Here is a 23,588-nt window from a genome sequence, read left to right as displayed (position 1 = left end):
TAAACAAAAATTAAAAAATATTTACATTTACCACACCAAAATCTTAAACTTTTCTATTGCGAGACCTATTGCATTTTCAATGCTTGTTTTCTATGGTACAACTTTTATAACGCAGGGCTTTACATCGCAAGAATGCATTTCCCATTACAGCGCCCCGGCAGCCGCGGGCCGTGGAGGGAGTTACGGTGGGGCAGGGAGGCGGGGAGGGGGAGGGGCAGGGTGGAGGGACCTAAACACTGGCATATGGATAAATGCAGGTAAGTACACAATTTAATTTGTAAAACGAAATTCGTAGCGCGCACTGCATCGCATTTTGCAATGCAGTGCGCACTACGAAATTCGTTTTAATAATTAAATTGTGCACTTACCTGCAATAATCCATATGCCAGTGTTTAGGTCCCTCCACCCTGCCCCTCCCCCTCCCCGCCTCCCTGCCCCACCGTAACTCCCTCCACGGCCCGCGGCTGCGCCCCGGTGGAGTTAGAATAGTAAAGTGCATTGTAATGGACAATGCGTTGTAATGACTTGCGGTGTAAAGCCCTGCGTTGTAATTGTTTCTGCGGAGTAAAAAATGCGGGGTAATAGCACGCGTTGTAAACGAGTGCGGAGTAAAGAGTCATTTTCATATTTCAGCTTAGGGGTGTGCAGCATTTGCGGAGGTTGAGTCCGCGGCATTACATTCGAATTCCGCCAGATTCCGTAGAATTCTGCGACGGGGCAGAGTGGGCATTTGGCACGATTTTCGGAGTGTCTAAAAGTGGATGCAAGGATGCATTTTGCCTAAGAAAATAGCACAGCCAAATACCAGTTGGCGCCCTTGCATTCTCTGCAGTGTTTAAGACCTTTAATCATTGCAGAATATGTAAGGGCGCCGAGGGGTATGCAGTGGTTTCTAAACGTTGAGGGGCTGCTCACTCTTCCCACCCTGTTCAGAACCCACTTCATCATTTTAGTTAATTTCCCCGGCAGAGCAGCGGAATTTATCAGTAATTCTACATTTGAAGAATGACGCAAAATTACCAAATTCCTCAGATTCTGACAGCGGAGTTAAAAATTTTGCCCAGTCCTAATTTCAGCACAGTTTCACTAACAGCTAAAAAACAGTAGGTTTTACCAGTGGCATAGCACACGGGGAGGGGAGGGTGGGTGCGGCACGCTTTTTGGGGACAGCGGCCTTCCCCCCAGAGCTCCTACCTGCCGCCTCGGGGCGGCTATCCGCAGAACCCCCCTACGCCACTGGGTTTTACATGTAGTTCAAAGCATCAATGCATGCAATTTGGCGGGTCTTTTCGTTTTTCAAAATGTGTATATTGCATTTGTCTTCATTTCTACATTCCACTTCTCTTATTCCCCATGTTGCCCCTTCCAAGTACATTATAATTCCTTTGGTGCTTGAGAATGTGCATGGAAGTGGAAAATTATAAATTACCCACACCTCACAATCTCGGGCCATAGACAACACAGTATGAGAGGTCGTGCAGGTTCATACTGCAAAGGTAGCATCACTCAGGATACACAGACCTGACAAACGTTCGTGCAACAAGACTCCCGAGTAGGGCTGCCACCCTTCTTAGAAGAAAATACCGGCCATTTGTATGTTTTACTATCCTGGAACAGACACAATCTGAAAAGTAATTGCTGTAAAATTGTCAGGCTTCTTCTATAATGTGGCAATTATCCCTCAGCTGATCTATTAATACATTCGGAAAGGATTTAGATCACTCTCATAGACGTGTTAGCTGACTTCTTCATGTTGTTGCAGTTTTAGGTTTATGTTTCAGAAGGGAATAAATATTGGTTTTCACTGTTTTCCCCAATATTTATACCAGCCTCTACTTAAAAATACAGGCTAAGCTAGTAAAAAAAAAAAAAACAGCAAGATGGCAACCATCCTCCAGACCTTCGTAATAAAAGGAAAAACAATTTGGTGGGGCTTCCTTTAAACGCCCACTTGGGCACACCGCCACTAGCAGTTAAGTTGGTCATTGCAGCTCTGTGTTCTAGCTGTTCGCTGACAGGTTGAAACACTTTGTCATCCAGCTGTCATGGGCGGGCAAGGCCTGAGGTATTGTTGTGCACAGCGTGCCCTTGTTAACAACTCAGATCTGTACAGAGAGTTTTTTTCACTTGGAGAAAGTTCAAGGGCGTGGAACTGGTTTACAAAAGGCAGATATGGTCTATTGTTACTGCTTCACCCTGGGGCCTGCCTTCAGGCGTCCCATCTCCTTCCTCCATATTATTAATGCATCCAACCTCCTCAAGGACAATATTTCTGTTCTTGCCCCCATGCAAATTACACTTATTTCCGTCCCATAAGCACTGTATTCCTGCTTCCCACCTCCTCATGCACATTATTTATGCTCCCCACTTCCTCAGACATGTTATTCATGCTTACCTTCTAATATATATACCAATAATGCTTTCCCCCTATATGGTCATTTCTTACTGCCCTGTGTACATTATTTGTGCTTCTCACTTACGCACATTATTCATGCTTCTCCTTGTGCGCATTATTCATGGTTTCCACCTCCTCATGGGCACTTGATGCTTCCCATTAACATTATTGAAGTCTCGATCCCCTGATACATATTATTAATACTTCCTTCCATATGCTAATTTTTCTGTTTCCCATGCGCATTATTCATGCTCCCTCATCCGCACATGATTCATGCTTGGGCTCCCCGTGCGCATTATTCATGATCTTTCATCCGTACTTGTTTCGTGTTTGTCCTCCCCATGCACATTATTTATGCTCCCTCATCCGCACATGATTTGTGTTTGTCCTCCCCATGCACATTATTTATGCTCCCTCATCCGCACATGATTTGTGTTTGTCCTCCCCATGCACATTATTTATGCTCCCTTATCCGCACATGATTCGTGCTGGTGCTCCTCATGCTCATCATTCATGCTCCTCATCCGCACATGATTTGTGCTTGTCCTCCCCATGCACATTAATCATGCTCCCTCAGCACACTATTCATGCTGTCCTCCCCATGCTCATTATTCATGCTTCCTCATCCGCACGATTTGTGCTTGCCCCCATGCACATTATTCATGCTCTTTCATCCGTACTTGTTTTGTGTTTGTCCTCCCCATGCACATTATTTATGCTCCCTCATCCGCACATGATTTGTGTTTGCCCTCCCCATGCACATTACTCATGCTATCTCATCCGCACATGATTCGTGCTTGTGCTCCTCATGCTCATTATTCATGCTCCCTCATCCGCACATGATTTGTGCTTGTCCTCCCCATGCACATTAATCATGCTCCCTCAGCACACTATTCATGCTGTCCTCCCCATGCTCATTATTCATGCTTCCTCATCCGCACGATTTGTGCTTGCCCCATGCACATAAATCATGCTCTCTCATCCGCACATGATTCATGCTTGGGCTCCCCATGCGCATTATTCATGCTCTTTCATCCGTACTTATTTTGTGTTTGTCCTCCCCATGCACATTATTTATGCTCCCTCATCCGCACATGATTTGTGCTTGCCCTCCCCATGCACATTACTCATGCTATCTCATCCGCACATGATTCGTGCTTGTGCTCCTCATGCTTATTATTCATGCTCCCTCATCCGCACATGATTTGTGCTTGCCCTCCCCATGCACATTACTCATGCTGTCTCATCCGCGCATGATTCGTGCTTGTGCTCTTCATGCTCATTATTCATGCTCCCTCATCCGCACATGATTTGTGCGTGTCCTCCCCATGCACATTAATCATGCTCCCTCCTCCCCATGCTCATTATTCATGTTTCCTCATCCGCACGATTTGTGCTTGCCCCCATGCACATTAATCATGGTCTCTCATCCGCACATGATTCATGCTTGGGCTCCCCATGCGCATTATTCATGCTCTTTCATCCATACTTGTTTCGTGTTTGTCCTCCCCATGCACATTATTCATGCTCTCTCATCCGCACATAATTTGTGCTTACCCTCCCCATGCACATTACTCATGCTATCTCATCCGCACATGATTCGTGCTTGTGCTCCTCATGCTCATTATTCATGCTCCCTCATCCGCACATGATTCGTGCTTGTCCACCCTTGCACATTAATCATGCTCCCTCATCGACACATGATTTGTGCTTGTCCCTCATGCTCATTATTCATGCTCCCTCGTCCTCACATGATTCATGCTTGTGCTTCCCATGCGCATTATTCATGCTCCCTCATCTGCACATAAGTCATCCTTGCCCTCCCATACACATTACTCATGCTCCCTCATCCACACATGATTCGTGCTCGTCCCCCATGCACGTTATTCTTGCTCCCTGATCCACACATGATTCATGATTGGGCTCCCCATTCACATTAATCATGCTCCATCATCAGCACATGATTTGTGCTTGTCACCCCCATGCACATTAATTATGCTCCTTCATTCCCACATAGTTCATGCTTGCCCGCCCCATGCCAGATTATTCATGCTCCCTCATCTGCACAAAATTCATGCTTTTCCTCCCCGTGCACCTTAACCATGCTCCCTCATTCACATGATTCGTGCTTGTCCCGATGCACATTTATTCATGCTCCCTCATCTGCAAATGATTCGTGCTTGTCTCCCCATGCACATTTATTCATGCTGCCTCATCTGCACAATTCCTACTTGTGCTCCCCATGTACATTAGTCATGCTTCTCCTTCTCATGCACTTTTCAAGATTCCCTCATGCTAACCATTCATGCTGTATTCCTTCTCAGGCACATTATTCAAGATTCCTTTGCCCACGTACATTGATTCATCCTTCTCTCATGCATATTATCCTTGCCCCATGTATATTACTCATGCTCCCGTTTGACTGGGGGTGAATGTATGATTTATTCAGCATTTTGTCCATCATTTGGTTGCGTAGCACTTTTCACCCTAAGTGGGATGGGTATGCCCAGACATGGGTCCCTTGCTCACTGTGCCACTAGATTCAAGCCAGCCTGGCTGATGAAGGGTAATACCCAGAACCCGGTTCCAGGATGCTTGTTTCCGGTCCAAGGGGGTCCTGGCTTGGCAGTTCGGTCTGGACTGTTCCCATGAGGCATAGGGTCAAGACTGATTTGCATATGGCTGGGTCTAAACTGGGGTGGCATGGTGAGCAAAAGAAATATGGATTTAACCCAGATCTCTTGACTGGGAGTGAATGTATGATTTATTTAGCATTCCGTCCATCATTTGTTTGCGTACCCCTTTCCAGACATAGTCTACATGTTTTCCACCCGGGAACATTATCCATGATTTTTCTAGCACATTTCATGCCCCCTCTTGTGCACATTCATTTTGCTTCTCCTCTGTCTGTATTCACAATAGTTCTCTAGGCACAGTACAATGCATTGCACCCTCCCCTTAACCGAGCCCAGAGCATTAGGAGTGGAGGTTTTCGGCGCCATTTTGGAAATGTTGCAAGGTGTGATGTTCAACGATGCGCTTGTCTTTGGGAGACGTGTGATGGTAAACCTGAGACCCCGCCTTTATTTTCTGACCTGTTATGTTCTGCGACTAAAGTGTTACTGCAGCTGGTCATAAAGCTCTTGCTGATGTGTTTTAAGAGGTCGCCAGTCAGCTGGCACCTACGGCCCCCCCCCGGGCCTGGCAGACTCACTACAACCTTTTGTTGACCGCCTGGAGAAGTGTGGCTCACTGGTTAGAGGAGGCAGACCTGGAAGCAGAGGTCAGCCTGGGACCAGGGTTCAATTCCCGGCTCGGCGGGGTCTTGAGTCTTAAAATGTCCATGGACTGGACAATTCTCGCTCCGGTGCCTACTCGATTCACGGGTTCACACTCTGCGACTCTGGGCAATAGCTTGCTTAATCTCCACAACGGCCCCTCGCGGCGGGATGCCTGGCTTTCACCTTGCGGATACTCTGCCGGGGTTATCTCACAGGGGAATACCAGGACGGGTTCCCTAAGCAAGCGCTTAGAAACCGCTTGGTGATTTGCGCTATATAAATTCCTGCACATTTACATTTACAATAGGCCCGATGTGCCACAGGGATTCAATGTTGCGCTCTTTATATTTATAATCACTGCTTAAAGTTGGCCGGGTCCTGCCAGTGCTCAGCACCAGCAGTTCTTGAAAGCAGGTGCCGAAATGGGTCCCTATTGAGCTTTCCATTTTTACCCTCGGGTGGGGGGAAAAAAACAACGTAACTCTGCAATAGCAGCACCCGTCACTGCTTTTTTTTTTTTTTTTTATGTATATTTTTATTGATTATAACACAAGAGTAAAATGTACATAGCGGGTGTCATTGGTTGGAACATATTACAGCGGTGAACGGGTAAAGGAATCGTGGAAATACATTGCAAATATAGGCATTAGAAGAAGCTCGGAGCTGAGGCAAAACAATACGATACAGATGACCACAAGCAAACCTTATCGGAACCCGCCCACCAGGAATACAGGATATGTAAAGTGAACACTCGACACCCGGATATGAGGGACAAAAAGATCAGGAGAATATGCCACATCTCTTGTGAAGAAGGAAAAAGGGAATAGAAAGGTCATAGAAAAAAATAAAGGAAAAATAAACCCCCCCCCCACCCTGCACCCCTGCAGATGGCTACAACCTTACCCCACTAGCAGCGTGCCTGTCGCCCCCTAAACTACACCCCAAGGAAGGGAAAAGATGGAGGAGGAGATGGATACAAAACGATACGGGCTCCCGGACTCCCCTCCCCCCCGCCAAAAGCAGACATCCCCTACCGTGATATTAAGCAAGTTGTAACAGACTAGTAAGCAAACCCATAAGGGGGCCACCGACAGAGAAAAGACCGTCCCGCCCAGCCCCCGGTACCACTGAGGCACCAAATCCCCTTTTAATCGTAGCAGTCCCACCAAACACAGACAATATGAATTCCATCTGGCCCGCACCCCCACAGTTACAATCCGGCAGAGTCAAAAGAAAGTCACTGTACCAAATTCAAGTCAAATTCAGCCCTGGCCCTCACGATCCATTGCACAAACCCCAGCCAGGAGAATCAATATAATAGCAAGAGAGTCAAAACGTAGCTGAAAAAGGAGATCAAAATAGCCTGTAAGAGTCAAAAAGGTTAAGTCTCGAAGCCTGTCGGATACACGAAAGTCAATCCAAAGAATATTAGTGGAGGTCTCCAGAAGAGAAGGAAGAAGTGAGTCCTGTGAGGGCAATGACTTCGCCGATCTTGCCAGGCGTTCAGGGGCTCCAGGAACGTATCGCTGTGATCGTGCGGGTACAACTGGCACCAGGTTCGGAACATATTTGGGGCTCTCCTCTCGAGGTAGTTCAAGTTTCACGGGAATGACCTTATGTTGCAGGTCGGACACAAGGCTGGAGTCCGGTCTCGAGCAAACAGTCTCGAGGCGCGCAGTCAAATCGTGAAGAGCAGTCTCCATTTGCAAGTGAAGAGCCCCGATGGCGGCCATCACGGTCCCCAGGGTCGGTCCACACACCGTCCGATCCATCTCCGCGGGAACGACAACAAAGTAGATCGTCGACCCCGGAGGCCGGCTACTCCGGGGGAACCAACAGGCGCGGAGTGGACGGAGGCGATTCGCGACACACAGGCTTGGCAATCGGTACACTACCGCCGGGAGCGGGGGCCCCACCCGCGGGCCCTGAGGGGCGCAGCAGGGTCCCGGGACCCGGCCCCCCACTCACCGGGGCAATCACGACTCGTCGCCGTTCGTCCAGTATTCGCAGGGACCAGAGACCACCACCAGGACGGAGAATAAGTTCCACTCCGATGAGACCGGACTCTGCCGGGCACCCGCGGCCGATGTTGTTCAACTGAAACCCGGCTGGGTCAGTACTCGAGGCCCCAGCTTACACACTGGAGGAGGCCCAAAAATGACAGACGGTGTAACTTCTTCAGTAAAGGCGAGAAAAACACCGGGATTGCTCCCCTGGGCTCAGCAACGATTCAGACACACGGGAGTCTGGCGGGAGGTCAGGATGAAGTTCAGGATAAGTCCGCCAGCAACGGAGGTCGACGGAGCCGGCCCCGTCACTGCTTTTGATGGAACTTCAAAGTGACTAATTTTTCAGTTTTATATAACGCAAACATGAGCACCAGTTAAATTTTTTGAATCACAGGATGTTGAGCAAATGTCAAGCTTGAACTTGCTTTCTCAGGCTCGTCAGTAGCTCTAGCCTTACGCTGCAACCTCACCTACAAGAAGTGAACAATTTTCAATATTATATACAACAAAGTTATAGGTGTTGCTAATTTGTATGTGTAATGTTACTTGTTGTATTATATATCTGGATGACTGGAAAGAAACAGCAAAATACCAGTCAGGCGGCTCAGATTTTTAGCATAAGTGTTTTAAGCCACGCCCTTAATTACATTGTCCACGCCCCTATCGGAGACCCCCCTCCACCCCCCCGTTTTCACATCCCACTTTAAACTCTGCATATAATGTGTCTGCAGCTCAGAGCCTCTGTATCCCTGAATGCAAGGCTGGGAAAATCGGTGGTTTTGGGACCCTCTGCCAGAGTTCCCAGTAAAACTGTTCCAAGTAGTCCATTGGGAGCACCAGAGGCCATTCCATTAGAGTCTTTGTCTCAGTAGTTTGGGCCATGGGGCTAGTAGTATGTTTCCAGCAGGTCCAGTTCAGAATTAACACAAGTCAAGGGCCCAGCTGCTCTCACGGTCTTAAGTTTTCTAAGGGGGGCAAACGCTGGCATATACTAGTGCCCTCAAAGGCACACCAAATTTCTAGGGCTCTGTATCTTGAAAACGACCATCACAGATTTGGGCGGGGGCACCTTTTTCTGAACCAGTGTCAGCTGGACCCAGGGTTTAGGGCTTAGGGCCCAAATGCACGTTTAAAAGATATTAGCACATTGGAATGTTGGGAGTTCTATTGAAAACGATGGAGTGCTCAGGGCTTCTAATGACCGGCTGAAGCCCCGGAGCTCCAACATTCCAATGTTTGTTCACAGCTCTTGCTGTGAACAAAAGGCCTGATCGAGCCAGAGAGGATTTCAATCCCCTCTGGCTCTGTAAGGCCTTAGTTTGACAAATTAGAACATTCTGCCCTCTAGGAGTGGGTTGTTCTAATTGCCTTAGAGCTCTCCAAAGTGGGCTCTACCGGCCATTAAAGGCCCGCTCCTTTGGTAAAGGCCCTTGCCTTCGGCTCAGGCCTTTAACGCTGGAGCGGGCCTTTAATAGCCGGTAGAACCCTCTATGGCGGGCTTTAAGGCTATAATACAACATTGGAATGTTGAGCACTCTATTGAAAATAAAGTCGTGCTCCAGGCTTCTAATGGCCGGTAGGAGCCCGGAGCTCCAACAATCCAATGTTTGACTTTGTTCACAGCTGCTGCTGTGAACAAAAGGCCTCCTGGAGCCCGAGGGGATTTAAACCCTCTCAGGCTCTGAAGGATGTTTGTTTTTCCTAATTGGAACATTCCGCCAATTAGAACATTCTGCCCTCTATGGATGGAATGTTCTAACAGCCTTTTGCCTCAACAACTGTGTATGTGCAAGAGATGGAGAGGTGCAAATCCCTCTCTCTGGTGTTTCTTTCCCACTCAGCAAAATTCAGTCTGTGAGATCCTTCCTAGTTCAAAGAGCATGTGCGCTCTCACACAACCCCTAGACAGGACATAACAGATCCACACTGTGGCAGCCAGGAGGCAGCAAGCAAGTTATACGGACTGTCGACTGTGCCTGACCCGAGTCCCCAATGAAAAACAACAAACCATTCAAGAGCTTTGATTGGAGATAAGGGTATTGTTTGTAGGTTATTAGGGTGCAGCTTGGGCCAGTTACTCATATGGGGGTTAAACATTTTTACAGGACAGACCAGGCATTGCTTCAGAGGGGGTGGGGGTGGTGAATGAGTAGCTTCTGTGGTACCGATAACTCTGTATGCTGCAGCACAAATTGTTGATATGCCGCAGATACCCACAATGCCCAGTTATGTCTCTGCATGGGTAGCTGTGTATGCTGTGGCACACTTGACCAGATCTGTTTTGGCGCATTCCCATGTATGCTGAAGCCACTTGGTCATGAATGCTGTGTAACCTTAGGTTATTTATACTGCGGCAAACTTTACCATGTGGGATGTAGCACACTAAGCCATGTATGCCAAAGAAACAGTTTCCATGACTGCCAAGCCACCAATGGCCATGTAAACTGTGGCCATCACAAACTGTGTATTCTGCGGCACCAAAGGCCCTCTATATCATTCACCGATGGACATGCATGCACGTGTCCACAGAAATGTTGTGCAGAATTCAAAGTGGGACAAAGACCCTGGGCCAAAACTGTTGCACTTACCACCCAACAAGAGACCATGCTGTAAGAGGACCAGTAATGGAAGAATAATGCAGCACACACAGGGTGTGAAATGATGAAATCCCACACGAGAGCTGCATAACCGAGCAATGATGGACATCATGAGATCTAAGTTAAAGAGTCCTTTTCTCATCAATAAATGCTTATGACGTAGTCTGAGATATTTTCAGTCGGCTTGATGTAGCACCTAGAGGTGATTTATTTTGAGGTGTACACTACAGAATCTCAATCTCTCATTACTTTCTTCATTCATTCACACATCGATACAGCCACAAGAAGCTTATTGAACCCTCCGGTCTCTGTCTTAAACACTCACCAATGGGATCCGGGAACTGCTTATCCGATATCGCATTGTATTCTTCTTCTGAAGTCAGTACCTTGCCGCCAGTGGGCAAAATCCTATTTTTGGGGTTTGTACCTTTCTGGTAGGCCTGAAACAGAGAAGAGAGAGAGAGAGGTGGGTGTTAAAATCAATAATAAATTATAAACCTAGTCACGGTATCGACCACAACTGTTATCATAGAAATGAGGGATGAAAGTTGGGCAAGTCTCCTCTGTTCCCTTTATCCACCTTCGACAAATGTCCATAATCAAAAGCCGAAGGAACAGATTTCTAATGGACTCTCCTGGGCATGGCCCTCCAGAACATACATAGCAGCACCAACATGTAAGCTTATTGTTTGCACACTGGGAATAAGCCATGTGAAATTACATTTTACAACATTTTGTAGGGTCACAAAGGGTTGTTGGCAAGCATCACCACTACTATGCAGTAATTTAGAATAATGTAGCCTTATACCACAAAAATACACAGATATCCTGAAAAAATACATTAAACTACAAAATACAAAAGGTAGTATGAAGAATGAAACACTATGTATGTTCTGAAAGGTGAGGGGAGTGCTACCAGACTATCACACACATCTGCTTGAGCGACAAGTCAATTTTATAGAGTGGTGGCATTCCCCTCGATATGTATTCTACCTCAGGACTTCAGAGGGGACTAAACATGATTTTTGCCAAATGAACTCAGCGGAGAAATTCTATGAAAAAGTCTAGTCAGCTTAAGAGGGCCTCATAACTAGTAATAAGGTCTCTCCTCAGTTTGAGAAGCAGCGTGGTTTAGATCTCTTTAGCAGAACGAAGACCTATTCTAGAACGGTATGAAGGTTCTAAAAGGAAGCCTGATCACTATAGCCTTACAGCCCGCCGTAGCGGGCTCTACCGGCCATTAAGGACCACTCCATCGTTAAGGTAGCAGGCCTTTAATGGCGGGTAGAGCCCACTCTAGGGAGCTCTAAGGCTATTAGAGCATTATGCCTCTAGAGGGCAGAATGTTCTAATTTGTAAAAGAAAGGCCTCATGGAGCCTGAGGGGATTAAAATCCCCTTGGACTCCTTGAGTCCTTTTGTTCATAGCAAGAGCTGTGAATGTTGGAGCTCCGTGCTTTTACGGGACATTAGAAGCCCGAAGTACTCCATTGTTTTCATTGGAGCGCTCAACATTCTAATGTTCTAACAGCCAGTAGGACTCAACAAATCACATGGAACCCACTCAGAAAGAAACAGCACCAGTGGAAGGATTCACGGGAAACATGACCATGCTTGATCTGAACTGAACCTGACATTCTGAGCTTTACAGTATATGATCGAAGGGCCATTCACCAGGGGACAAGGGGTATAGGTGGGCATAGTGTGTGCCGTCCGCCAAGTGCTGGGTCGTGCAATAGGAAATAGGGAAAGTGGATTTATAAAAGCTAAACTAAATCTAAGAATGCCATGCTTCCGGGGCTGGACTGGGAACCCAAAGCAGCCCTGGCAATTTTCTTGGACCTGCCCCTGCCTAGCCTTGGAAGGATGGAAATGCATGCTTGCTGCTTTTGATACTGGGGGGCGATAGTGCAGCACTGCTGCAAGACCGGCCCCCAGTAACAAAACCAGCCCCCACCACTGCAGATCTGGCCCCCACCCTTCCAGCCTCCTGGGGAAACGCCCGATACACAGTCTGGCCAGTCCAGCCCTGTATGCTCCTCAAGGGACACGAATTGGCAAGCCGTTCTGAGTCAAATCAAGAGGTTAGTTGGGTGCATGACCTTTCATGAGTTGTGCCTTCAAAGGGAGGTCTTGCTCATATGGTTTAAATCTGTATACATCCTTTTAATCTTAATGTACCCAAAATAAATGTTAATGTATTGTAGAGTCTGGATGGGCCGTATGAGATCCACATCACTGATATATAATGACTTCCCAAGTACAATTCATCGGCACCGGGTATGTATGTGTGTATGTATGTATAGTATTTATAGCACGCACCTAGACTTCAAAGCACGGGAGTGCTGTACATCATTGGGTGAGCATAGGGAGTAGTTGATGATAGTATGGAGTGAATTGATAGTGAGAAGGAGCGAGATTAGTAGGAGGCCATAAGAGCGCTTCAGAAACAACCATTACTCGATGACATATGTATTGCAGCTATATTACCCAGAATTCCAATTGGTTAATTTTAAACTATAACATAAATGTTAACATTTCGATGGGGCGCATCAGCTTGAAAGCTCATCAAATAAATTCAGAGGCATTTCAGAGTTCCACCGTCCACGCGACAGTAGCTCATGGGCACCAGCAGCTGCCACTGATTTCCGCACCCCATCTTGTGGTTGTGAGTAGACGACAACTGTGGAGTGTGCGAGGGCAGGGCTTTCAGAAAGCTAGCCCCCTGGTATCATATTGGGGGTGGTGGTGGTTATAGAAGAGTAGAAGAGGCCTAGGCGCAAGGTGGCGAGGGATCTCTAAAAGTAGAAGGCTTGCTGGTAACTAATGTCACCATAAGGTCTGAAACTGTTCTGTAGAAAACGAAAAGTTTTTTTGCAGCAGAAAAACAAACATTTGTATAGCTCGCCACTGGCAAGTCGAAGATACGACTTTCTACCTCCTGAAACTAGCAACAAGTCATTGCAGTTTGTCAAAATACTTTCACATGTGTTCCAGCAATATTAATTCTTCATTTCTATCTTGGCTTCTGCTTCAGGGACGCTTCCTTGAGTTGGTGTGCCCTGATCATCACCTAGAATGTTGCAAAAGTGGATTACTGCTGACTGAAGACCTACATGTGACCAGGGTCAGGTGGGCCTAAAGGGCAATCAGGCAGTGCCCGAAGGGCTGGCCTGACAGATCAATGTGTGGGCCATGGTTTTTGGCTGCTTGAGAGCCTGGTTTATTGCCTGACTGTTTTTATTGTTAATTTCCCGGTTATTACCACATATATTGCCAGCAGCAAGGTCCAATTCATCCAGTCTTCCATACCTTGCAAGACACTTATGTGTCATTAATAGTTCAAAACTGCCCCAATTTGCAAACATGGACCACTTTTTTAGCCATCTAATTGACATGTGTCCTTCTGTAACGAAACAGGTGCTATGTAAAGCACTCTGATAACCGATGTCTCCGGTCTAGTTTGCGGTATATATATATATATATATATATATAAAAAAAAATATGGAGCACTTTTATTTTGGTGCTTGGGCCTAATGTCTGTCCCACTCCGACCCTGCTTGTGACTAATAAGCAATCACTTTAGTGGCAAAAGGGAGCACAATCGAAGCAAAGTTGTTCTGTCGAAGTAGAGACAGAGAGGGCTACAACATTGTTGTATTTTACTTGGACTGAGGAAGGGCCTGACATACCTCTGAATGTCTACAGACTCACTGGGGGAACTGGAGAGAAGATCCTCTTTCAACCCTCAAAAGGAAATATTACCAAGTAGTAATTCAACACTGTTGTATATTTACGATATGTCCTCCCTCTCGAAAGATGGTTTCTTCATTAACTTATTATATGGCAGCGGTTAGGTTTCACTCTCCTCTCCTACTGCACCACAATGGAAGGAGTTGTGTAGTTACTTTGGTTGCATTTGTCGAAGAAGCATAAATTTACAGCACACCCATTCATTCCCATGACAACTGTTCTTCTATGAGCAATGGTGTAGCTATCAATGGTGCAGAGCAGCAGGGCCCAGACGCAGGCGAGGCGTAGATGCAGGTGGGGCACCACTGCACCAGCTGTGAGGGTGACACAACCCCCTTCGACTGATTCTCTGCAAAGTGTTGGGACACCTCCCTTCCAGCTCTAACATCTGTGTGCGCGCTCTGCACCCCCGGGTCTGGTTCCATCTAAACAGCAGCACAACAGAGGAGGTGCACAGTGAGAGGGCTTCTCGCCGGGCCACAACGCCAGGAGTTGGGCAGTTACTCTGGCGGCATTTGTCAAACAGACTCAGATTTGCAGCAGAAGGATTCCCCCCCATGACCGTCTTTATTCTATGAGCAGCAACATAGCCATGCATGGTGCAACTGGTGCACTGGAACCAGGGCCTAGAGACTGGAGGGGCCCCACTGCTGGGTGAGACGCACACACAGTTACCAGGCAGGCTGCTGAGGGCAATAACAGGCAGGTGCAGGGCGGCCCTCGTCATAGGAAGCTACAATACTCACAGAGTGTCACGATCTACTAGAAGCAGGACACAGTTGGTGGGGCAAGATAAGGATGGTCTTCAACACTGGGGAGAGCTGAAACCTGGCATCAGAAACAGCAAGAGTCTGAAGAACGAGGAAGAGGAGTTAAAGCATCTCCCACAGAAACAAGCATTGGCATCGCCAATAGGTCCCGCCTTTGGGACCTTATAAGTGTTTAGCCATGCAGCACATTATCCGGGGTCCTGTGCCGCCAGCAATGGAATAGCTATGCAATTACTACACACTGGGTCATGCAGTCGGATTCAGGAACACATGATTGGCTGTGCTGCATGGTTCTTCTTCCTGGCGACTTTATGATAACAAAATCTGGGAAGACTTGTGTGACATCAGATGCAATGGGCACCAGAAGCCAGTCCACAACCTGTATATCTCATTTCCAGCGTGATCTTTGAATATCCAATGGCTCATGCAACAGAGAGTTACTGGAGATGAGGGGTGGATACCTAACCATGAGGGAAAGGAGGGATGGTACACTGCCTAGAGGAAGGTGGGTCACTAGTCAACCGACGATCAATGCAACGATCAATGCAACGAGCGGGTGGTTCTATTGAGGGGGTGGTGAACAGGAATACTGTGAATATAAATGGTCACTGAAGGTTGGGTCACTTCGCACCTACTCATACCTAAGTCTGTAACCCTTCCCTTCTGCCCCAGATACGCCCTCATCTGCAACTTTGCCTCTGCCACGCGCTTCTCCGTCCCAGGCTGCATTATGAATTGCCAATGCTTGCCTGTTCTGACACAGATTTTGCAGCCCCTGCGATCAGAGGTGACGGATGCAGCAATATGAATAGTCAGAGGCTAAGAGTGAGGTAAGAGTTCCACCCAGTGATGTCACCGAGGCCAAAGGGAAAGCGACGCCACTTTGCTTACACCGTGCATTGTGTTGCATGGAAGATGGGAGCCGTCACTACAGACAAGACTGGTGTGACGCAGCCATACCCGGTGTGATGTTACTTGCCGTTGCCTTCCAGGAAGAGGGGCTAACTGCAATGCTTGATTCAGTAATTTACCATGTGATGATTTTAGCAACGCTCGCGATATTCATGGGAACACAATATGAGTTTGGACAAGTGACATGGGCTTAACATGGGAGTCATGCTCCGTTATGCCCAGGCCTAGATTATTTCATTGACGAGTTAGGGAATGACCCTCATTACACTTAGACCGGTTATCCTGATATGGGTGTAAACTAGTGTTTGCACAATCAGGATTACTATTTTGCACACACCTCTGGGTACAGATTTCTCCAGGTGAAATGCCATGAAATGTGTACGTGAAAAAAAGTGCAAGAGACCAGCTTCTGCAGGCTTTGAACGGGAGAAATCGTTCGTTCTACAGGCAGATCCATGAATGGGGATGTAATGTCTCACCGAGGAAAACTTGAACACCGCGATATTACATCACAGTATTTCACCAAATTAGAGAATGCACGTCCTCTAAAGAATGGTCCATCAATATTGCCTGGCTATCGGCCAGGGGTTTGTGTACTATGATTAAAGCTACTGCTCTGCACCTGTTGTTTTTGTTCTGTCTCTGGCAGCGTCTATTTCACAGTTGGAATTTGGCGGGGCATGGTGATTGAAAACTTTAGAATGAATCATTTACTTTTTGTCCAATTTAGGGGGAAACACTTTTGAAGCCTTTATTTTTATAACTTTTGAAGCACTCTTAATGTACAGCCGAATGAATAGAAAATATGACAGGTTATTAGCCATACAAGTCGGAAAGCTAGCTGTTATGAGCTAAAACTGTAAAGTGCCAGCCCAACAAAGAAGTAGGCATCTAACAGGGGTTATTTGTCCCGACACAATGTTTGATATTGACAAGATATTGTTACTGATAAGGTGCTTAAGGGCTGAGAGGGTGACGCTGCTCACGTGCCCCCAAAGCTGGCAGACCAGACACAAGCAGGTCAAACATGGTTATTTTGCCTGACATGGTGCTTGGGCCTGATAGGATGGCTTTAATTTAGCTGCTCCCACCTGAAATTGTCCTATCCTCCTGGCGCTGGTAGATGAGCAGGTTTTCCAGTTGATTCCCTTGGATCATGGTGCAGGAAGAGGGCAACTCCGATCATGCTAGAATTAATGCACATACAGAAACCGCACCTAGATGCTATGACCTAAATCCCGAAGAGAAAGCACTCCAGGAAGCCCCAGTAATAAAGGACCAGCAAATCGAACTGGATGGCCATCTAAAATGAAACATGAAAGCAGGCACTGTGCTGAAGCTGGGGGTGAATGTTTTGCCATTGTGCAACATTCCGTCCATCATATTGTGTGTTTTGCTGTTCACCCTATGTGGGAAGGGTATGTCCAGACATGGGTCCAGTGCTCACTACACCACTGGAGTCAAGCTATCCTGGCTGAAGACGGCTGATAGCCAGAAACCGGTCCTAGGATGCTTGATTCCGGTCCAGGGAAAGCTTGGCAGTTCGGGCTGGACTGTTCCCATGAGGCACAGGGTCAAGACTGATTTGCATATGGCCATGTCTGAACTTGGGTGGCTTGGTGAGCAAAATAACAATGGGTTAAACCCAGATCTGTGACTGGGGGTGAATGTTTTGCCATTGTGAAACATTCCGTCCATCATATTGTGTGTTTTGCTGTTTACCCTATGTGGGAAGGGTATGCCCAGATGTGGGTCCCGTGCTCACTACGCCACTGGAGTCAAGCTATCCTGGCTGAAATAATAATAATAATAATAGGAAATCTTGTAGAGCGCAATGGTGACGCACAACGGCGTGTCCCCGCGCTGAGATGCGAACGCGTACAGAGAGTGTTCTGAGGGGAAGGCCAGCTATCTGGCATAAAGAAATGTTTTCAGCTTGGCTCTGAAGATAGCCTCTGAGGGTTCCAAACGCAGCGCCACCGGGAGTTTATTCCAGCAGGATGCGGCAAGGTACCTGAAGGATCTGCCACCCATCCTTGCTCTGGACACCTTAGGAATAGTCAGGCGCCCTGAGCCAGAGGATCTAAGCGCACGGGATGGCTCGTATTGTGTCAAGAGACCCTGAAGTGGAAGGGGTGCCCTGCCGTTAATGATCCGATGACAGGTGCAGAGGGCCTTGAATTCTACCCTGCTCCTGACCGGGAGCCAGTGCAAGGCCTGGAGCGCCGATGAGGCACAGGGTCAAGACTGATTTGCATATGGCCATGTCTGAACTGGGGTGGCTTGGTGAGCAAAGTAAGAATGGATTAAACACAGATCTGTGACTGGGGGTGAATGTTTTGCCATTGTGCAACATTCCGTCCATCATATTGTGTGTTTTGCCAAAGCATGAAGCACGGCGCCCTTGTAGATAAAAGTTAGGTGTGTAGCCGCCATGGTGAAACCTGAAGCACGGCAACCATGAAGCAGACGCCATGCTGATGAAGTAATAGGACCCCAGTACTAGGAACTGAACACAAGTAACGGGCAACAAGCAATGGAGGAAAAGTTCTGAGAAGAGGAAAAAGAGCTAAAGCTGATTGGAGGAGAGGAAGGGAGAAGGACTGAAGGTAGGTAAAGGTTGGAAAAAGCAAGACGGGAAAGAGGAAGGGTGGCTGAAGTCGGAACAGGCAAGAGAATAACTTACAGTATGAGGGGGATAAGGTTTGAGGAGAGGAGAATAAGTGAAGGGATTAAAAAAGAAGAACCAATCAAGGATTTGGCAAGACTGAGAAGGGCCTGAGAATAGGAAGCAGAAGTGTTGACATGCATTCATCATATTAAACACTTGTTTCCTTTGTAGTACAGCTTCTAGAGTTTTATCCTCTCATAGTGGTGTAAACAGGGGTGTAACAATGAATTTTGCAGTAGTTGCTGCCTGAACTGTGGATATTGCTGTATTTTAATATTGAACTGACATTCAGGTGGTGCTCATTCTTGTGGCCTGCACTGGTGCCCACGACAGTCTTGCTATGCCATTGGCTCAGAGGTGACTCGCTTATCTCCTTGTGAAAACAGAGGAGTGGCACAAACCAGAGATGCAGCACTCCCTGAGACCTCTATACTTCCACTGACTCTACTAAATGCTCCCTAATGGCAGCAGATGTGATACAAGGGAAGAACCATTGTATTGTCTCCGGGTAACTATGAACATAGTTGTGTGCGGAACCAGTACAAGGTTTTTGCCATCCTCTCATTTAATGCCCTCTCCCCTTTTCAACATTTGCTGTATTTAAGGGCTGATCGACTACCACTGGGCCCTGGAGCCAGTCTCAGTTCCGCAAGTTTCAACCATACTCCACGAATATCCTAGATTCTAGGTATGATCCATTAGGAGATAAAGAAGCCTTCTAAGAGGGCAGAGGAGTTTGTGCCATAATCCATGAGCACCTCTACCTCAGGCCAGGATGCAGCACCTGGATACCCTCACATGTGACAAGAAGCGCTCTACAAATCTACTAATTCACTGACTGATTGAGTCCAGGTGTTCTCCATGAGAGACGCATGGGGTTGCCTGTGCACTTCGAGTTGCTAGCACACAAGGTTCCCAGGCTGTTCTCTGCTAGTCCAAGTGGCTCTACAGAAGGAAACAAAAACTCCATATTGAACAAGTGTCTTTAAGAAGAGACAAGGACGTGAATCCAGCTCCCCCGGAAGACACAAGGCAGCCTTAGAATGTGTGTGCTCTCATCTCTGGACTTACAAATCTCTGTCATGCCAACTGAGGGATAGCACCTGAGCGAGCACTCCATTACCTTGGACATGAAACGTGGGTTCCACTGTTTCTTTATCGAGGATCCATTCTCTCCCCTGCAGCCACCATCTCCCTGTTGCTGACAGAGTGCGAGGAAGAGATATCCCAGGTCGATAACTTGTCCACAAGCCAAAGCCCATGAAATGCTTGAATCTGTGGTTTTTAGTAACCCATTCCTCCTCCTATTCTTTTCAGAGACTTTTCTCCTATTCAAACTCTCTTCCAGGGTGTCTCGCCTGTTGATCTAGTTGAAGTGCAGAGAGGTTGGGGGTGTCTTCATGTAGCATCTTGCCTGGCTTAGTAAAGGACTAATGGATTAGGGGGTGTCTTCCTGTGGCACCATTCCTCTTTGTGTTTGTAAATGTCCGTAAGCATCTAGTTTTATAACCTATGTCCCCTCATTACTATCCCATTATCCTTATTCCTTCTACCTCACTCCTCACCATCTTAAAATTAACTGCAGCTTCATTCAACTGGACTATCATTTTCACCTCCTTTCTATGGTCTCACTCATGTGGGTCACACCTCACAGCATTAGGGTGAATATATCATTCAATAGACCCAAGGCTATATTATTTTGCCTATCTGTGTGCGTCGCCTTCCTGCTTCTGGGTGAATCCCGTAGACCTTTTACTGTTACATTTCTGCTTCTGGATAGACCCCATGGCTGTCTCCTGTGGTGTGTGGCAACATTTTGGGTGTGCCACCTCAATGCCTGGGTTGTACCCATAGACTACTACTGTGAAGCCTTTGGCTATCATTGAGATGCTACAACTCTATTTGGGGTTGGTTCCCATAGACCAGTAAGGAGGTTCCTCTGGTTTGCATTTGTATCACATCTCTTTCACTTCACAGTAGACACTCTATTATTGTGGTGTTTTTGTCTACTCACCTGCTCCATCTCTTTTTCTAGGGGGACCCATAGACCCAGTACTGGTTCCTGTGGTTATCCTTGGCGTGGCTCCGCTTAAGCTGTTCAGGTAACCTCCTCCGCCTATCAACATACCCAGTAGCCTGAAGATGTGAATGCGATAAACTAATTTTGGTAGGTATATGCAATTGTGACTCTCTACCCATCACATATCGCCAGCGGCAGCTGACCCAGGTAAGTGCGGTGGGGCGGGCAGGGAAGTTGACAGATGACGGAATAGGTCAAATTAAATGAATCAATAAAACCTATTCCGTTGTCTGTCAACTTCAAGCCCAGCTCCACCCCACTACGCTTACCTGCACCGGCCGGGACTGCACATTTCTCCTCCTCACTCCAGGCTTAATCACAGCCACAACCAGGGTAAGTCTAGGATCCTCACTTTCAGGTGCATTAGGGGCTTTCATTTTCCTCGTATGAATGAAAGGCGATGAACAATGACTCAAAACACCTCATAAATTTTCTTCATGCTCTATCACATTTCTTCATCTCTGCAAACTGTGTTTCCGTATCCTATTATTAAACTTCTGTCTGAGATCACATAGTTATTTTTACTTAACTTCCCCCACACTCTTTGCAGACCTAGACGTGCACCTACTTCGTTGCCACTGACAGACGGGCATGTAAAAGCAGGGTTGAATATAATAATGATAATTACTTGTGTTTTTATATGGCACTTCATACCACACTTCAGCAATTAGAAGACCGTGCTGGAACGGCCATCCACCTTACTAATATTTATGGTGTTCAAATGGACGGCTTTACAGTTTAATGTGCTCAGAATGTGTACAATAGGAATGTGCGTAAGAGAGCCTACATTTAATGGTTCAACGTGATAATGAAGAATAAAATATTGAGACAATATTGTTTTGAAGTAGAGTTAAGAGGTACCTAAATGACATTGTCCATTTTTAATTCTACTGGCAACTAGCAAGCAACCATTATGACCAAAGAATGAAAAAATCCCTTGAAATCCAACCACAACCCCAACCATCACCATCTAGTTAACCATCACCCATAACCTTCAAGCAGTAATTTCATGACAAGCTCTACCATAATCATAATCCAAAGAACTACTCTAAACTGTAACTTTTATGCAATCGTTATAAAACAATTTTGTCCCTTACTCTACAAAGAAGACATTGCTAACAACAAAAATATGCGTTTCCAATCTCTATTGTTTCATTAATGCTATAAAGATTCATTCAATCCTTTTCCATATCCACATTTTCTTTATTTTATATTTGTATAATTTATTTTCACCTAATGATCCATAAATAATGTATTTCCACGTTACAACAATAAGCCCTGGTCTCTGAAAATGGATGCTGGTGCCCCCACCTCAAACTGAGCCCTGCTGCTTGAGCTCCTTCTCATTTTCTTCCCAGAATCCTCTTTATGCTAAATACTTGGTGCTTAAAGATGTCCACACACTTCACACACAGCCAACTGGAGCCACCACGATTTTCTTTTTGAGAGTAACAACAATACATCTGATCTGAAGTCCATACCTCCTTGTTCTCGAAGCACGCCACGGTGTAGTCTCTCTTAATCACAACATATCGCTCTTTCCATTTCTTCAGGTCTTCTGCATACAGCAAAATGTCACCTTCGTACAGCACAGACTCCTGCTCTGATGGAGGCTGAAGGAATATGTTCATTGTTAGAGCAGCAGAACATGACATGTTGAACATCCCATACAGGAATGAGAGATCCTGCTTCCAGGACCGAATGATAGCATTTAATTGCAGTTTCCACTACACCATTGCTACGTCATAAAATCACAGAACATTTGTTCACATAATAATCCTATTAACTGCATATACAGAGCATGGTGGGTGAAAATGGCCCAAATACTTATGGTAATATTCATTACTCCGAGTTCTAGTCTTCCTCGTCGCAATCCTTACACTGTGAGGATGCGCCAATGAAGAAAATTATCGACCACAGGGATTCAGAAAAAAATGTAACAGGCCCCAGAAGCCAACATTTGCGAACAAAGAGAAAAGTGGAGGTCACCACCAGCCAACAACCTCTCACGGGACAAGAAGGTGTGCAGAGATGCCCATGCCACCGCATTGTGATCGTCCTTCGGGGATGTACACCTCAAGACACACAAGAGGCAAACCTCCCTTTGTAAGGATTTGGACGAGGAAGTAAAAGCACTTTGTACCAAAAAGGAACTGAGGTTTTGTGGCCAATTTGCAGTAAGAGGAACCAAAGTGATCAGAATTCTAGTCACAGCTTCTCCAGATGACCACATTGTGTGACTCTGCACAAATCAAAGTACTTCTCTGAGCCTTAGTTTTGCTAAAGTTGAGAGCATGGAGGTGCAGGTTAAATAAAGCAATTAGTGACACGTGTCTCAAAGGAGCTGGAAAAGTATGATCTGTTTCTCTCTCTTGTTTCCCTTTGTGGTAATAAACACCTGTATTGAAATATTTTCCACACCTTATCTGTTAAAATAATATGTAGTATTACAACACTTCTAGGAGCATTACATGTATAGTGGTTTGCAGACATACTTCAGGGAGATCTGAGGATCATTGCAAAGTGATCTAGATTCACAGAGGTTTACCGTTTAGGAATATTTTAGCAAGATCGGAAAACATACCTGATCGGACTACCTTATCCCCCACATAGGTCCAAATTGGTTTGATGTCTACTGAAGGGATGGTGTGGAACCTGATACAGAAACATCACCTGCAAGCTTTAAATTTGAAGCTGTCTGGCAGCAAATATTAGGAGGAAGGCTCTCTCTTAACTCCTCTTTCTCATTACCTCTTTGTACCTAGATATCTTTCTTTAGCTTCTCCAGTTGCCCTCTCTATTACTCTTGACTTCATTTTTGAGCTATCTCTAGTAATATCCCTCTGTATCTTTCTATATAAAACGTTATCAATCTCGTTCAGTCTCTCACTACGCCGTATAGATCTTTATCAATATGTTCCCTGATCTCTCTGTATCTCTCACCCTCTGGAAGCCAGTTTATGCAATACTTAACACAGAAAGCATGCTTTTATTGGTTTTGTTTAGTGGTTTTTAAGATATAGGCATTTAAAAAAGGTGCTGGGTGGGGTAGAAAGGGTTAACACGTTTGTACATCTTGCTGTTTTAGTCCACTGGCAGCCTAAAGACTAAGCCTGTGACT

General features: G+C 46.3%; 1 protein-coding gene across 1 annotated transcript in view; it reads right to left on the bottom strand.

Moving 5' to 3' along the window:
* The window catches only part of NIBAN1 (niban apoptosis regulator 1), a 457,319-nt gene that overhangs the window by 238,301 nt on the left and 195,430 nt on the right, over positions 1–23,588 (bottom strand). Inside the window, exons 3-4 of the mRNA XM_078641438.1 lie at positions 21,949–22,080; positions 10,608–10,722 (exon numbers count right to left, since the gene is read on the bottom strand). Of these exons, the coding sequence (XP_078497564.1) occupies positions 10,608–10,722; positions 21,949–22,080 (247 nt within the window). The remainder of the gene's footprint in view (positions 1–10,607; positions 10,723–21,948; positions 22,081–23,588) is intronic.

Source organism: Lissotriton helveticus, chromosome 1_1 (genome assembly GCF_964261635.1).
Source record: "Lissotriton helveticus chromosome 1_1, aLisHel1.1, whole genome shotgun sequence".
Lineage (NCBI taxonomy): Eukaryota > Metazoa > Chordata > Amphibia > Caudata > Salamandridae > Lissotriton > Lissotriton helveticus.
The sequence above is the reverse complement of the archived record's forward strand: the minus strand, read 5'-3'. Positions and strand labels throughout refer to the sequence as shown.